The 18,161-nt window shown below is 43.9% G+C and overlaps 1 protein-coding gene across 1 annotated transcript in view; it reads right to left on the reverse strand.

The window, feature by feature from the left end:
• The window catches only part of LOC130116285 (T-box transcription factor TBX2-like), a 29,629-nt gene extending 13,311 nt beyond the window's left edge, over positions 1-16,318 (reverse strand). The window contains exons 1-6 of the mRNA XM_056284206.1: positions 15,951-16,318; positions 15,276-15,543; positions 14,423-14,569; positions 13,941-14,017; positions 13,644-13,813; positions 7,189-7,421 (exon numbers count right to left, since the gene is read on the reverse strand). Of these exons, the coding sequence (XP_056140181.1) occupies positions 7,189-7,421; positions 13,644-13,813; positions 13,941-14,017; positions 14,423-14,569; positions 15,276-15,543; positions 15,951-16,318 (1,263 nt within the window). The remainder of the gene's footprint in view (positions 1-7,188; positions 7,422-13,643; positions 13,814-13,940; positions 14,018-14,422; positions 14,570-15,275; positions 15,544-15,950) is intronic.
• Between the last annotated feature and the right edge of the window lie 1,843 nt (positions 16,319-18,161).

Consider the following 18,161-nt stretch of genomic DNA (forward strand, 5'->3'; position numbering starts at 1 on the left):
AGAACAAGTAACAGGGTAGTAGTTCTTAAAGAGGTGAGTTTTCAACCTGCACCGAAAGATGGGCAGCGACTCCGCTGTCCTGACGTCAGTGGGGAGTTCATTCCACCACTGTGGGACCAGGACAGAAAAGAGCCGTGACCGGGTCGACCGGCAGCAAGGGCCTCTGAGCGACGGGGCAACCAGGTGTCCCGAGGCAGCAGAGCGAAGTGGTCGGGCGGGGGTGTAGGGCTCGACCATGGCCTGGAGAAAGGAAGGAGCTGTTCCTTTCACTGCCCTGTAGGCTAGCACCAGAGTCTTAAACTGGATGCGAGCAGCTACTGGGAGCCAGTGTAGGGACATGAGAAGGGGAGTTGTGTGGGAGAACTTAGGGCGGTTGAACACTAGACGAGCTGCAGCTTTCTGAACAAGCTCCAGAGGTCTGATGGCCGACGCCGGGGCGCCAGCAAGGAGGGAGTTGCCGTTGTCCAGTGTATCGCAAAGAGGCTCATTTGCATAGAAAGGGGGCCAATTTTGCGCCAAATGCATACATACGACCTAATTTAAATATGTGCAAATAGCTATTTGCTTGGCAGCGCAGTTAAGGGTGCATTTCACTCTTTGCAGGGCGCTTTGAGAATCACACGGTTTCTTTTTTGTCTCATTTGTGTAGGTTTAGCGGCCGCAAAAGCCACGCAATCCTTTTGTGAATTTGCCCGTGAGCGTTTTGTTGGAGTGATTGTTAGTTGGGTTGGTTTAACTGTGCGCCCTCACTCATGCCTCTCAGCGCTCGGCCGACCAATCGTGTAAATTTAGTGATGTCGCTGGTCACCTGATCCAGCGGCCCAATCGTGTCAAACTGATCAGTCAGTCAGCAACATTCTCATTGGGAGGGCTGGACTGCCGCCCCAGCCCTACAAGAGTGGGAGATGCCCTGAGAACGGGCACATCAGTATCTCCAACTGTCCTTTGCCGTGGGCTCTCACACAGCATATTTATCGCAAATGTTCTTCTGCCAAACTAGGCCGTATGAATGCCAGATAATATAATATTTGGTTTGACAATGGATGAGCCAGAAAGACCAAGTGTTTTTAAAGAACCCCCTGGAGACTTCTAGTTGACTTATCGGACATTCTTGCGGTTGCTATAAAAACATATTTATGTCTTGACACATTGAGGCTAGTTAATTTAGGTTGAATTAATAAAAACGATCTACCCCAACTAAAATGTATAGCGTCGAATAAATTCTGCAGAGATTTCATTCTCAAATGATTCAAACGGATGTCAGTGCATCCATGCCATGCATAAATTCAGTACGAAGATCCAGTTATTTGTGAGCGGTAAAAATGAACTTTTATGTATCTTGTCAGATCAGACTTAATCGTGAATTATAATCAGTTTTGACAGCACCAGGGACTCAGGCTGTTGGCCCTTCCCTTTGACAACTTTTCCACCCACATCACCACATCCCTGCTGATGTCAGGCGGACAGATAGGATATCGTACTGAGAACAAGGTGGTCCTTTATGATGTTTTTCAACAAGTGGAGTTAAAAGTGCTTCCTCTCCAGGCAAAAAAAAAAAGAAAAAGAAAAAAAAGCACAATTTGCTCCACTGTGTTTACAAAGAAATGTGTAACAGTATTTTTTTGAGGTCTATAAATATAGATTGAAATAACAACATTAACACAGTGGTGTCTTTGTTGATGTTGTTATTCAGCACATGACAGCTGTCACTGTTAGCGTCAGTGGGCTCATGGAGAGTGGATCAAGGAAAGAATCCTATTGTACATCCAAAATTACATGACATTCTGTCATAACATACCACTTACCCACCCTACATACACACACACACCTTCACCCGAAACGAGTAAAACACAAGTTAATACAAAGCTAGTATACTGATTCACTAACCTCCATATTCAAATGTGAGGCTTCACCCTAGATGATGACACTATTTGGTGCTCTATAGTGTCCCTTGGCAAGATTTTCTGTTGTTCGGTGGCACAGCGTAGCTGAGATGGCCGCAGAAGTATCCTGTTGCTTTTTGCCAGAACTGCTCCCGAGTTGACAAACTGAGCTGCCGGTTGCCAGAACCGCTGCCGAGTTGACTGAGCGGAGCCTTTCTGGGTACTGACAGCTGGGTAGACTGTGCCCGGGGATTTGAATTCAGAGTTACCTTCTCCTAGCCTTTGCCTAAAGAGGCATCAACCCACAAGGCAGCGGGTGGATTCGAAATCAGAGTTCCCTTCTCCTATTACAATGTGTTGGCTGGATTGGGCACCATGGCAAGTACCATAGAGGCATGCAGGAGGACCAGATCTATCAGTAGGGATGTCGTCCTTAGCCAAAAGGCCCTTGCTGAGGTAAGGTGCTACCCCTCTACAGCCTGCAGTTGCAGTTTAGCGTCTTACCCAGGACTTATCATAGGACTGAGATCGGGGTTTCTAGTTCAAATTGGGATTCTTACAGTTGTTTCTTGCTTTGGACAGTAGCCAGGCTGCTAATAAATAGAAAGGGATCCGGTTGTCTTTGCAACACCAGTGCAAACAATAAAAACACTTGAAATGCTAGGGGGAGGGGTGGGGGGGTGTTGAAATGTTGTCTACAGCCGCTTTAACATATCAGTGTTTTCCACAAGGAAAATTCCATCTCTCTTTCGCCTATCAATAAATCATGAGCTTGGTTACACGTCCTGAATGTAGTGCTATATGTGGATGTCCTGGTTGTCAAGCATTAAAACCTTGAAAGCAGAGCTGGGGCCCTATAGGCTGTGCACGCGACACATTCTGTGGCGAGAGAGGTTCAGCCGCTGCCGAACGGGCTGCTCAACCTTAGGAACAATTTCAAGGTCACTGGTGACAGAAGCAGAAGGATCTGACATAATGGACAATCTTCAAGGATAAATCTGTTGTGCAATACGTGGTCATTAACACATTCCTAAAGAGAGGGGGCAGCACGGATAGACAAAGCTGAAGATTGCTGTTGAAATCCATTACATCAGTATCAAGCTCATTAGGTCCATAGCTGAGCCTACCCTACAGCACGGCAGCCTGTCAGCTCTAGCGGGCTGGCTGTGTGAGATGACATGGGTGAATAATGGGGCAGCTATGGGTCTCCTAACACGGTTCTTCCACGATGGCGTACAGGAACAGGGAAAAGACCAAAAAGAACAGACACTCAGCAGAGACACGAGTAGAAAAGAAGAGTATATTTTGCAAATTAACTTAAAATCAAAAGCAAACAAATAAATGAGAAAGGATACAAATAGACATAGACTGGAAGACAGACAGACAGAAAGCTAAAAGGCACAAGTGTTGAATTCAGTTCGGTTAAATTCGGTTTTAGATGAATCTTTAATGATCCCCGCAGGGAAATTGGATAAATTGTCCACTAAAATAAACTGGATGAACCCTGAGGAATCCAATTTCAAGCCTACTTTCACCCAGGTCTGTCTTGGCAGAGAATCTTGCAGTAAGCGTTCGAGAGTACAGAGATTTTACATGATCTTAAAAAAAAATATGGAGAAAGAGTCGTCATATTAAAACCTGGGGCTCCAGAAGACTTCTCTCACAACGTACACGGTTCAGCTTTGCAAATCAGACACTATTGTTCTGGGACCGCAAGAGATTATCATCCAGTTTTTTTTGTTTTGTGGATCGGATATAGATCAATAGTACTTGAAGCCACCACCTCTCCTTTTTCTTCATCATGCACCTCCTGCCATGTTGATACTCTATAGAGGCTGACCTTAGGTTGACTCCTCCACCTGCTCTGCTAGTCCTCCTCAGTGACGATCATTTCAAATGGCAGGGATGGGCAGACACAGCCCTCAGCCTCTGGCCGCATGGGCAAATGGTTTAACTTCAGCTCACTGGTTCGGAGACTATGCTTTGAAACATTCAAACCGTGTTAGACGGGTGGCCCGTCAACGTTAAAACTCTGGTTATGAAGTCCTCCAGTTGTTAAAATGAAATGATTTTATAATGGACTGCAGTCACATGCTTGAACTCCCCAAGAGCGAGTCTGATCTCAGTTCGCGGTATGGGCCTGCTTGTATACGTGTCATATGTTTATTGAAAATATGAAATTACATTCGTATTTCCAGACACCGTCTTAGCTTCCAACATCGCTTTACTGGAGCTGTTGAAATAGTCTGAACTCAAGCGTGAACCAGTTTGGGTTAGCCAAGAAGATTCACCTCATGAGAAATCTGAATTAATTCATCAATAGCCCAACACGTAACGCTATATTCATCTTATTATATAGTGTTTTTATGCTAGGACTATTGCACCCCCCCCCCCAAAAAAAAGGATGTTAAAGACAGATAAAAGAGCAGAGGAGTTATTACATGTGGCCTATCTATCTTTGACAATAGGAACAAGCTGCACAAACTTCCTTTTACAGGGGCAGTTTTGCATATTGTTTATAAAGCCCGTTGCAGCTTTACTGCCATTTCATTATGAGAATTTGCACATCTCAGTTGTGCACCACATATTAACACAATGACACTGAATGTGAATGGCAGGCTTTTTTTATTTTCATTGTGAAGAACTAAACAATAGCAGTTACCTGAATAAACTGGCAAAACATTTGCCAAATCACTTTCACTCATGAGATATGTCTTCAGCGAAGGTGTAAAAAAAAAAGAGTCCTGAGTTTCTCCTGCAGTTCCACAGCGGTGCGTTTTTAAACAACTGAATGTGAAATCTTTAACAGGTGGTATGCAATGCTTTCATATCTCGGTGACGGGTTAAGCGGTGGTCTTTTAGCAATACTCGAATGTGACTCAGCTTCGAAAGGCATCAAATACTAATCGTGGCATTTTTTTTTCCATGTAAAAGGAAATAAAGAAAAATAAAAGCAACAAGCTGGAAACTAAATATTTACATGATTGCACAGAGTAATATTTGAACAGTTTGTAAATTATCCATCTGTAGAGATTTTCAAAATGTTAAATGTCTTTTTTCTTTCTTTCTCTTTTCAAGCGTTGCGCAGCACGTGTATCCCCCAAAGAACTCCAGAGAACATCGTCCATGTTGTCCCTTTGAAAAGCTGTTAGTCTTTGTGGGCCTTCTCAGATGTAGGGCACGTTGTCAACATATCCAGCAAGGGCCACAAATTGATGACTCAAGTTGCAACTCCAAGGACATTTCATAACATGTGATTGTATTCGTTTTAGGTGCTTGTCACGTACACCTTGTTGATCTTGACTATGTGCCCTGTTCCTTAGTGCACCAATTTCCATCACAGCATTTCCACTGCATCTAGACAGTCATCACATCAATTTTGAAGAGTCTTTTGCAGGGGACATAGCTGGTCTCTCAAGTCCTTTAACTAGTCTTTGTATATTTCGCAGTTCATTGGTAGAGTCCTTAAAAGTGGTTTTGGGGGAGGTGGTCTTCTGGTTGGCCACTGCCTGGTGAATGTGGTGCTTTAACACAGAACTCGACTCCGTGCTGCTTGATTTGGGAAACTTGGGTTCCTCACTTAGACCGGCAGGCAACCTGGTGGTGAGTAGGTTTTGACTAGATGCAATAGCAGTGGGTACCTGATACGGGCTGAATCTCAACCAAGGATGAGAGCTACTGAAACTATGGTTTCTGCTCAGGTTAGATGTTGCAGAGCATTTTGGGAGTGCCGGTGCCACCGCAGCAGGTGCTACCAAGTAGTCAGATGGCTGTGAATACAGTCCTCCAAAAGGTGACAATGACGCTGCCTGTATAAAAGCAAGGGAAAAAAAAGATGTTAAAAACGGTGATAAAAATTGGATTCTCTGATTATCAGTTTATAGTCTGACTTCTGATATTAAAGGGAAGTTACACATTTTTATGTACTGTAAATTAAAACAAAACAGAATTACAGGTTATAACTGCAGGAAAGAATATCAACAAACAGACAAAAACATTAGGCCTTACCACAAAGATATCTAAAAAAAATAAAGTTTTTGTATGTTACATCGTATGGGGTTGTTGGTCCAACATTTGATAGTGGTCCAACACTATAAATGATAACAGCAAATGTAAACCCAAAAAGAGTGAAAACTGTGCTGTACTCAGTTTAGGCACTACATGTTTAGTTAACTTAGTGTACTGCAGTTTTATAAGAGCTATGTCAAAAAAGAAATGTATCTCAGTTTACAGTCACAGAACAATTCTTTTATACAGTAATTGCTGGGGTTTTTTGTTGTTTTTTTGCAAGAACAAACTGGACCAAGTCTCACACAATGTTCTGTTCATGGTGATGGTGACTAATTTCATTACAATGCATAGTGTGCCAATAAGTAAAATAAAGCTTTCAATAAAAATACTTCGCTAAGCTGGTAAAGCATTCACATTGCACCATCCTAAACCACACATTCCTTGCAGCAGTTGAGAGAAAAGCCCATTTTGAATGGGTTATTTCAAACAGGCAGCACACTGTGTTCAATGTCCATTGTGTCCTTTAACAATGTATAGTATTATTATGTACGCCCCAGTCGTTCTAATATCCAAGTCAGTTCATTTCAAATTGTCTTTCATTTTAAATGTTAATATTTGGCAATGTCACATCACAAAGTAAAATTGTTTTTCTTTGGGATAAGTGAAACTGGATATTAGTACTACACAGAGTTGACCAGGATCCTACGGCGTGGTCATTTTGAATACAGAACTGAAAGATTTGCTTCTTTTAAAAAGCTAAATTTCACTGGTAGAGACAACCATTTATTTTTTTTGCTATATATGTCAGTAGGCCACAAGATACTAAACTATTTTGAAAGTATTATTTTCATAAATTTTGCACACATTACAGCTTTGCTTTACATGCCTATCCATTGCAAGTACACTGAACTTGTGGGTATGGCAAACAGGGATGTTTAGCGGCATAGTGCTAAGGGCACTGCTGATTCAAGCCCACCTGTGACAGGTGGAAAAGGAAGGGACTTGGAGAGCCGATATTCAGAGAAGAAAGGCTTTCGTTGTCAAGGCCATTCACTCGAGGCACAGAGGCCAACAGATGTCCCATTCCCAAGGTGGAAAATGTCTCTGGAATCAACGTTAACTGTCCAGGATGAAACAATAAGCCCGGTTGCCCAAGCTTTAACAACTGGTGATTGTGCAAACCTGAGAAAGCCAAGGTCTGCAGGTGACCAGCACCAAAGGGTGTTGGGCTTGCTGTTTTCACTGTTAGAGGAGTAATCCTGTCTTTGATTTCATTAGAGACACTACTGTCTACATCCTTTTTGGAGACAGTGTTTTCCTGGGGGGGCTTATTTTTTGGAACACTGTATGCTGGGATTTCTTTCCTTGACTCCAGGATGTCGAAACTGTTACTGAGACCAGACTTATTGCACAGTATTTCCTGGCTCCGCTGGCTCTGCACATACGTATGTCCAGGCCCAGAACTGCTGCGGGTTGAGTGCACATCTTGTGGATCAACATCCTGATCACTTCCAATGTTCTTGTCACCTGTCAAAAAATAAACAACAGAACATCATATTTATTTAATGCCTATATTTGTTTTCAAGGAGAAGACATACAAATCTTTTGTAAAGACTACACTTAAAAAAACTGAAACATGGGAGACAGACATGACATGCAGCAAAAGCCAGGAGCCATCTTGGAACCTAAGACATAATATGTAACCAGGCAGCCCAGAAAATTGGAGATTATTGACACATGCCAATAGAGTCACACATCTCAGATGTTATCAGCTTCCTTACTTCCTTCAGTATGGACACAAGCATGATACATCTGACATGATACACCATCCTCTCTATATCAAAATTCACACGAAACCACACATGGTGCTGTGAGAGAACTTCTAAACAACTGCAACTTCAGTTTAAAAAAAAAAAAGAAAAAAGCTTTTTTAAAAAGTCTGGTACCTTGGTCCGCACATCAGCAATTCACGAGTGGGAATATAACAAGCCAGAGACCTTCATGGCCCGGGAAGATTATCCCATGAGACAGAAAGAGATTTAAAACTTGTGAAATCTGGTGTAAAATACTGTGTTCTGCAGGTTCTCTGCAACGTAATGCTTAAATACTATATTTGACAGTACTTGATTTGTATTTTGGCTTGAGATTAATCCCTGTATGATATGAACGCATGTTATGGAATCACATTATTGTGTTTGGTCTTCATGTAAATGGCATGGTTTAAGCAAAAATTTTGAGAGGAAAATATGCATTGTCAAAGTACTATAAATCATCGAGCCTAAATTGCAGAAGGAAAGAACGGAGCATTTTAACTTCACTTGTAGTTCACAAAGGTGTGACATGCAAATGTGCTGAGATGTAACAAGAGAGATTCAATCACATCTTCTGCTGTTTTTCTCAAGTCTTCTATCTCAAAGCCTTTCTGGCTCGCTTACCCATCCCCACCCCACCCCTGCCCCCACTTCATCAGGCCACTTACTTAACTGCACTCTATTTCCTCCCTAAAGAAATTAATCATGTTCACATGTTGAGTAGCTTGCCAGGAAATTTGGACAATAACTCTATTTTGGTCCTCACAGGTTATCTGAAAGTTAGCAATGTCAGCCTAAGTTTAGATCATTTGTCTTGACACCCGAGTTTAAATTTGCAAAATTCTGCTTAAAAGACTTTCACCAACGCTCAGTGAGCCTGATCAGAGCTTAATCAACTATTAATACTATGATTGACATCATCTTATTCACAAGCCCTTAAGTCTCCAGCCCTAATTTCTACATGACCAATAATCAAGGAAAGTCAAGTCAGCTTTTATTGATCACATAGTACAAGGAATCTGATTTGGTACGTTGCTCTCAGTTACATGTAACTTAACATATATGTATGTACAGTGAGATACGAGATGTATAAATCAAGAAAGAGCAAAGTCATCATCAAAAACCAAATATAATAAGATATGAATGAGTACAGATCCAAGTATGAGCAATGTTAAAGGGTTTGCTATGATAAGAACCAGTTACTGTGATGCATGGGGTATGAAGTAGGCAGTATTGTGAAATATTTGATAATATTGCACAGATCTTGTACAGGAAATTGCTTAGATCATGTTGCACAAAATACTGGATAAGCCGTTTTTTGCATTTGGTAGGTGCATGAGTGCAAATTGAATGTTGGTGAATGTGGCAGAGTGCCAGCTATGCCAACACAGTGTGGAGCCCTATGATAACAACAACTGATATCATCATGGCTACAATCGACCTACAGCAAAGGGCCTTTCCTGAAGCTGCGGCCTCAGCAACAGAGCTAAATGGATATAAACTGTCAAATATCCCCGCGACTGAGGATGGCACAACACAGGAGAGCTAATTTGTCAGGCCAGGACTCTGCAGTCTACACCCATCTACAGGTCAGTGGCTACTCTTTTAAGGATGAAGATGTGTACATCCTTTATAGGGAGGAACGCTGGTTTGAATGGGGCATCAAAGAGGCAATCTACACTATATGGACAAAAGTATTGGGACACACCTCTTAATCAGTGAATTCAGGTGTTTCATTCAGACCCATTGCCACAGGTGACAAAAATCAAGCAGCTAGCCCTGCAGTCTGCATTTACAAACATTTGCGAAAGAATGGGTCATTCTGAAACGCTCAGTGAATTCAAGCGTGGTACTGTCATAGGATGCCACCTTTGCAATAAGTCAGTTCGTGAAATTTCTTCCCTGCTAGATATTCCACGGTCAACTGTAAGTGGTATTATTGAAAAGTGGAAGCATTTAGGAACAACAGCAACTCAGCAACGAAGTGGCAGACCACATAAAGTCACACAGCGTGGTCGAGTGCTGAGGTGCATAGTATGTAAAAGTCTCCAACGCTCTGTTGACTCAATAACTGCAGAGTTCCAAACTTCCTCTGACATTAACATCAGCACAAAAACTGTGCACAGGGAGCTTCATGGAACAGATTTCCATGGCCGAGCAGCTGCATGCAAGCCTTACATCACCAAGCACAATGCCAGGTGGCAGATGGAGTGGTGTAAAGCACACTGCCACTGAACTCTGGAGCAGGGGAAACGTGATCTGTGGAGTGACGAATCACGCTTCTCTGTCTGGCAGTCTGATGGACGAGTCTGCATTTGGCGGATGCCAGTTACCTGCCTGACTGCCAACTGTAAAGCTTGGTGGAGGAGGGTTAATGGTACGGGGATGTTTTTCAGGTGTTGGGCTAGGCCCCTTAGTTCCAATGGGGTTGTTTTTCAGGTTTTGGGCTAGGCCCCTTAGTTCCAGTGAAGGAAATCTTAATGTTTCAGCTTACCAAGACATTTTGGACAATTCTATGCTTCCAACTTTGTGGGAACAGTTTGGGGAGGGCCCTTTTTTGTTCCAGCATGACTGTGCCCCAGTGCACAAAGAAAGGTCCATTTACACATGGTTGGGTGAGTTTGGTGTGGAAGAATTTGACTGGCCCACACAGAGCGCTGACCTCAACCCCATCGAACACCTTTGGGATGAACTAGAACGGAGATTGAGAGCCAGGTCTTCTTATCCAACATCAGTGCCTGACCTCACAAATGCTCTTCTGGATGAATGGGCAAAAATTCCCACAGACACTCCAAAATCTTGTGGAAAGCCTTCCCAGAAGAGTGGAAGCTGTTATAGCTGCAAAGGGGGGGGGGACCAACTCCATATTATTTTATTTTGTATATATTTTATAACTTTATTGATCCTCGTGGGGAAATTCTTCCTCTACATTTAACCCATCCTAGCTGTGTAGCTAGGAGCAGTGGGCAGCTGCCGTGCAGCGCCCAGGGACCAACTCCAGTTCATCTTACCATGCCTCGGTCAGGGGCACAGACAAGAGTATTAACCCTAACATGCATGTCTTTTTGATGGTGGGGGAAACCGGAGCACCCGGAGAAAACCCACGCGGACACGGGGAGAATGTGCCAACTCCACACAGGAAGGACCTGGGATGACCCCCCAAGGTTGGACAACCCCGGGGTTTGAACCTAGGACCTTCTTGCTGTGAGGCGACAGCACTAACTACTGTGCCACCATGCCCCGGTCATATTAATGCCTATGGATTGAGAATGGGATGTCATAAAAGCTCCTTTAGGTGTAATGGCCAGGTCTCCCAATACTTTTGTCCATATAGTGTACGTTAACACAGAACCACCATCCCTGAACCAAGGGGGTGCTAAGAATACATCTGTCGCCATCTCACAATGCTGTGATTGCAAACATTCCCAAATCCTCTGTGAATATGTCTTGATGCATGCTGAATAATCCAGGTAAGAAAATCAAATAAGGTTGAATAAGTTCAACTGGATACAACGTTTATTGACAGATACTTTTCATCACTCAGGTGGTGACTGAAGTGATCTCTTCAGTCTCAACTGACTGCAGGTATCCCCACCCCTTATACACTATTGTATTATACAATACAGTTGCATAATGACCGAAACCAACGACCAGTTTCATATGCTGATATGAGAGTTACTATTAACTAGTTTCTATGGCCATGTGTACTATTCACAGAGGATTTGAAACTGGTTGTTGGTTTCGGTCATTATGCAGCTATATTGTTGCATGATGGGGTGGGGATACCTGCAGTGGGTTTAGACTGAAGAGGAGGTCACTTAGATGAGTGACGAAACATATCTGTCAATACACGTATCCAGATGAAGTGATTCAACCTTCTGGGATCTTCTGTGATTTTGATTTTTTTTATTTTAAGATATTTTCTTAATCAAATTCTTCCTCTGCATTTAACCCATTCTAGTTGTGTAGCTAGGAGCAGTGGACAGCCTCTGCGCAGCACCCGGGGACCAATTCCAGTTCTTTTTGCCATGCCTCGGGGTCAGGGGCACAGACAGGAGTATTAACCCTAACATGCATGTCTTTTTGATGGTGAGGGAAACCGGAGCACCCGGAGGAAACCCACCGCAGATAAGGGGAGAGCATGCAAACTCCACACAGAGGACGACTAACCTCTAAGCACTAACCACTGCGCCACTCTGCCGTCCCATGTGAATAGTACACACGGCCATTGAAACTGTAGTTAATGGTCATGCCCATATTTGCATATGAAACTGGCTGTTGGTTTTGGGTCATTATGCAACTGTATTGTTTTACTTATTTATTTGGATTATTTCCCCCCAATTGTAACCAGCCAATTACCCCACTCTTCCGAGCCGTCCCGGTCACTGCTCCACCCCTTCTGCCAATCCGGGGAGGGCTACAGACTACCACGTCTCCTCTGATACATGTGGAGTCACCAGCTGCTTCTTTTCACCTGACAGTGAGGAGTTTCCCCAGGGGGACGTAACACACGAGAGAGGCTCACACTATTTCCCCCAGTTCCTCCTCCCCCAAAACAGGTGCCCTGACCGACCAGAGGAGGCGCTAGTGCCGCGACCAGGACACATACCCACATCCGGCTTCCCACCGGCAGACACAGCCAACTGTATCTGTAGGAACGCCTGACCAAGCCGGAGGTAACACGGGGATTCGAACCTGCGATCCCTGTGTTGGTAGGCAACGGAATAGGCCGCTACCCGGACACCATGCAACTGTATTGTTTATAAGGGTGGGGATACCTGCAGTCAGTTTAGACTGAAGAGGTCACTCAGATGAGTGATGAAACGTTTCTGTAAATAAACGTTGTGTCCAGATAAACTCATTCAACCTTCTTTGATTTTCTTACCTGGATTATTGAGCATGCATCAAGACACTGAACTGATAATTGGGATTCACCGTCTCTGTCTTTTCCATTTTCCAATAGCTGCCATATTTCTAGCAGCATCATTAACTGTCCAAGCCGCTCTCTGCACTAAGACTTTCAAGTCCTCAATATGCATATGAATGTGAGCCGCCAAAGCCAGTTTTTAGCATTATTGAGCTGTTTCAACTTCTCAGCTGCAAGATAAAGCCCAATATTGACATTGAACATCACTGCGATACCATAATCAATTCATTGTGCACTTAACCAGATCATTCAGTCATTCAATTACCAAGATGGTATTAGATAATAAAATGTCTGTCTCTGTTGTTATTGATTTACTCCATGTATTTAGCCTTGTTTAACTTATCAGCCAGTAACAGGCTTCGTTTATAAACTGATGACCCAGTTCAATCTGACACTGACTTTCAATCTGATACCAGAAGCAATACAGTATGAATGTTTTTAAAATATTGGGAGTATCTGCATTTTTTTTTACAACAATGTAATGCAATTTACCCCTCAAGTCAGTAAAATGTATTCTAAGTTTCATCGTCTCATTCACATTTTTAGTTAAATTAACTCGAACACCCTACACCTCTATCCAAATCATATGGCTAGACAAGAGTTACTAAGTGAGGGTATGCTGTTTCTACAGTTAAATACATGCACAATATAATGTTCCTTAACTATCTTTAGCAGAATATAATGCCAATGTTTTGAAGCAAAGCCATCACAAATTTCACATTATCGAGGAACACGCTGATCCAAGGCAAAGTTTAAGGTATGGTATAAGGTAACTTTGAAATTCAAGCGTCTCGGTAAAATCTAAACACACACACAAGGTATTGATCATGGTATGTCGTCTGTAAAAAAAAAAGGTGTTCGGTTTAGGTATGCCTCATTCAAAATACAGGCTACACTTTCAGATCAAGTTTACTTGTAAGGAAAAACAGACTTGCACTATCCAAGTGTCTTAATAGTTAAGAAAGTGTTTTTAGAGTGGTTGTGACCCTGCTGCTTAATAACATGGCTCACCTTGAGTGTCTGGGACGGACTTCAGCGGGCTGGTCACCAAGTCAGACGGAGAATGAACTGTCTCCCTCACACACGGCTGTTCGCATGATGAGTCATCTGAGTCTGCACAGTCCAAATCCACTTTGCACTGGTCTTCATTAGAGCACAGCGGCGGAAGGGTTAACTGCTTCCTGCAGCCATACCAGAAATTAATGCATCTATTGACCTACTACTGATATGTCGACACAGTGTCATATGAGCCAAAACAGGCTATTCTAAATGCATCATCGGGCAAAGGAAAGGGCTCAAATTACATACCTCTTCTCTCGTCTCCCGTTCCCTGTGTCCCTGAACCCTTTTGCAAAGGGATTATTGTCAATTTTGAGTTGTGTGATCTTAGGACGGAAAGGGAAAAAAAGACAGAGCAATGCAAATCAGCCATAATAGCCTTTCAGAGAGGCTGGTGCAAATCATGCCAACTGACTAAGTTGCAGGTTCATAAAACAGCTTAAGATCTTCGTTTGAAGACCTTTTCTTTCTCCTAGAACTACAATTGCCTCTGAGAATTGTCTGAGTCTTTTTGTTCTAAAACTCCTTTAAGCCATCTGCTTCCAGACTGTGAATTGTGTTCTTTTCACATTACTCAGGCTAAAGAAAAAGAAAAAATCAACTTCTTTTTTTCCAAATGCATTCATGCAATTTTTTTGTGCACTGCAATTTTCACGAGTTTGTATTTTGCCCTTGAGAGAGAGAGAGAGTGAGAGAGAAAGAGAGAGAAGGGAGGGAGAATCAGAGCTTACCTTATCATTTTGATATGCAGTGACTGCGATGAACTCTGTCTCCGGGAAAACATAAGTCCGGAAAGTGCTGTAAGGAAGCCTCATTATGTCGTTGGCTCTCACAATATGAAATCTGGGCTGGTATTTATGCATGGAATTCAGAATTGTCTGCAAAAGCAAAAAATAAAATAACAAAAAGAATAATTCACACAACAGATAAAACACACACAGGCATAAAAAAATCAATAGAGGGTATTGATTATAAGGATGATGTTGATGGCGACGACGATCATAGCTAAAACGAAATACATATGTACTCCTATTATTGGCCCCCATGTCTACAATTGAAACGTGGGTCAAATACTATCATACGGTGGAAACACCGCGATATATAATCCAATAACAACGCACCATGTTTTGCTTTCATTCTCTTGATCCGTCGTCTTAGGTCTGATAAAAAAAATAATCTTTTAAGCGATTTAGAATTTGTGACAACTCCATTTTGAATCAAACACGGAGCTTGTAATTGCTCCCTATGCAGTAACACAACCTCTGTCTAAATGTCATGTGCGGATTATTTTATTATTATTATTATCATCATCTCAAATCTAGCAATTTCTCAGTCTGGAGCAAATCCTCAACTTTGGAACAAAATAACACGAAAACCTCAAGCAGAGGCCGCGGTCAGGTGGCGTGAATTTCACCAACGTGACGCCAGCGGGGCTCTTCAGTAAACAAGACCCGTTTTGTTCGAGACGCCGTTAAACTTCCGGTGAGGGTGACACGTTCACGTCCACGAGGAGGCACGCACGACCCCCGCGCGACTCGGGTCCAAATCTACACGCGAGCAAGGCGGCGGTTCGCTCGTACTCACAAACCCATGCTTGTCCGAAACGTTGTTGGTCAGTTTCAGTTTGTGGAAGGCGACAGGTTTGGCCATCCACTGCTCGCCTTTGGAAGGGCTGTCCGGGTGGATGTACATCCGTTTGGGCATCTCCGGGTCCGCTTTCCCCGCCACCGTCCAGCGGGAGTTGTGAAACTTGTAGCGGCAGTCATCCGCAGCCACGATGTCCATCAGCAGGATGTACTTGGCTTTAGCGTTTAGCCCGCTGACACGGACTTTAAAGGGGGGGAACATCCTCCTGCAACGAGACGCAGATCAATAAAATTGAAGGGGGGGGGACGGTAAGAAATGCGTGGGTCATAGGTCAAGAGACCACATACAGACCGATTATTGGGTCGTAAAAACTACTGAGGTGTTGCGGAAGATGACTAGAAATGGAACTGTTGACTTGATGGCGTTTCTAGTTCAAGGGGAAACGTATTAAGGATTTTTCGTTTGTTACGTTTACTAATTTCCAGTCTAGATCAGCAACACAGTGCACATCACCCTTGTGGAGGCCCATTACATATCGACACAACAGCCCTTATATCGGCCGTGTGCGCCTGGTGAATAGGCCCGTCTGCTTTCATATAGGAGCGTATTGATGGCACTGCCCTGTTAGTCATGATGAAGAAGCTCATTTAATTAATTTATTATTTTTTTTACCTTCCCGATTTTGTGATGACCATTTCGGTTCCCATTTTGTGAAACTCGTCCCACAGACCGCTCGCCTCCAAGGTGACTTGGGGGTCGTCTTCCAGCGCTTCTTCGACGTGGAAACTTTTGACGGAGCGCGGGTAAACTCCGGGACGGCGCTGGTGCGCCAGGGTCCCGGGCAGCCTGGCGTCTTCGGGCTCGGACGCGGCGCGGTCGGTCAGCGGTTTGGCGAAGACGCCGGGAGGAGGGAAGGACAGCGCGGGGAAACAGGACGGCTGAGCGGCGGCGAGCAGCGCGGACATGGGGAAGGCGGCCGGTCGGTGAGCGTGGAAAGGATGGTATGCCATGGCAGCGCCCGTCTCAACCGGATCTCTCATCGGGGCATCCGACGCAACAGACTGACGCGAAATCACGACGCGGATAAACTTGCCCGCTTCGCCTCCGCGGCAGAGCTTAACGGTCGTATTGTCCGGAGTGCGGCTGACCCCTCTCCCTCTCCCTCTCTCCGTAAGAAGATCTGATTAGTTTTGACTGGACGATGACGAGGAGGAGGATAGGCTGCGGGTTCCCACGCGTCTCCCGTGAATGGCACCACGCACAGCTATTGGCCGGCGAAGCGCTCTCTGGACAGCGGGGACGGGAGAGACGGATCCTTCTTGCCGGCTCTCCTGCCGCGGCGGGAGTGTCACACTGCGGCGCGAGGGGACAGATCGAACGCGCTCTGTTACGAGCGCGATGGAGAAAAAAAAGTGTTATTGTTGAACACGTGACTCCTCCGTATTTACCCACTTCCTCGGAGTGTTTATTCTACCAATTAAACGGCGTCATGGGCGTGGTTTCATCGCCGCCAAACGCGAACGGCAGGGTAGGAAAGTGGGTGACAGACCCGGGAGAGGGGGGGGGGACACGTGATGAAAGTAAAATAGCCTCTAATAATCACTTTGAGAATAAAGATTGGGAGAGCCCATGCCAAACTTAAGTCCGTGGCTTCTGGGGGGTTCGTTTGGGATGAATGGATGGGTTGTGCGCCGTGTAACCGGGTTAGCTGCCGTGTAGAGGGACGCGTTGACCGCACAGACGTCAGCAGCGGCTGGGTAGCGCAGCGTCCGCGGAGGCTTTTGCTTCCTCTGGTCGCGGTCAAAACCTGTTATTCGTTCGCCGCCTCGCACGCAGTGGGTATTTTTTATTTTTTTTCTATCACAGTTCAAAAATTAGTTGGCAGGAGATTATCTGGAGGATTATGTGCAGCGTTGAGAGGGAATTTGGCCGTGTTCAGATGGCCTAAAACAGCTGCCAGAAAAGAGCTTTTGTAGGAGTGTGTGTAGAAAATAAAGTATGCCAATCTATCCTTTTTTTTAATTCTCTTTTATAGCATGGTATGCCTGCATAGTACTGTAAATCTTGACCTAAACTGTATTCTTGTCATGGGTTCACCTGTCAGGCCATATTAGGTCGTATGATTTAAAATAAAAAAAAATTAAAAAACCACGCGCTTTGACAATTGTGACCCTCATCGCGTATCCCAACACGGCAGGGGGGGATTCTGAACATGATTTGTGTGTGGCAGTACATAGCGCAGCTTCACGTCACCCCCCCCTCCGCTTTTACATGGCCGGGGTCCCGTCCCCGCCAGGTATTTGTCAAAACAGACCGAGCATTACAGGGTGTGTACTGTAATATTCGCAGACTCCATTTTGCCATTTTGTTGTAAGTTTTAAGAAAACAGCGCGCCTTGATCTGAGGCTCTCTTTTAATTAAGGAGGACTTCGGCGCCAGTCGGCTGGCTTCCCACAGCGGGTCTCAGACCTCGCTCCTGTCACCTCGCATCCAACTCACAGACAGCACGTGACGCTGATCCCAGCACCGCCACTAGCACGCTGGAAGCTGTATGGGATCATTATTATTATTATCATCACTATCATTTTTATTACCACTGTTATTATTACCAGTTATTATTATCACTATTATTATTAATCATTAACGATTTTTATTATCATTATTATTAATAATATTATTATTATTGATGATATAATAATTTTGGTAATTATTTATATTAATAATAGTAATAATGATGATACTAGTAATAATCGTATAAGATTCAAGATACCTTACTGCCACACAACCAGGTTGGTGGTATTTGTTAGCATACCCAACTTCTCCACCTAAATACATACAATAAATAAATACATGTGGAGTACACAACATAATGATAACAATAAT

Source organism: Lampris incognitus, chromosome 8 (genome assembly GCF_029633865.1).
Source record: "Lampris incognitus isolate fLamInc1 chromosome 8, fLamInc1.hap2, whole genome shotgun sequence".
Taxonomy (NCBI): domain Eukaryota; kingdom Metazoa; phylum Chordata; class Actinopteri; order Lampriformes; family Lampridae; genus Lampris; species Lampris incognitus.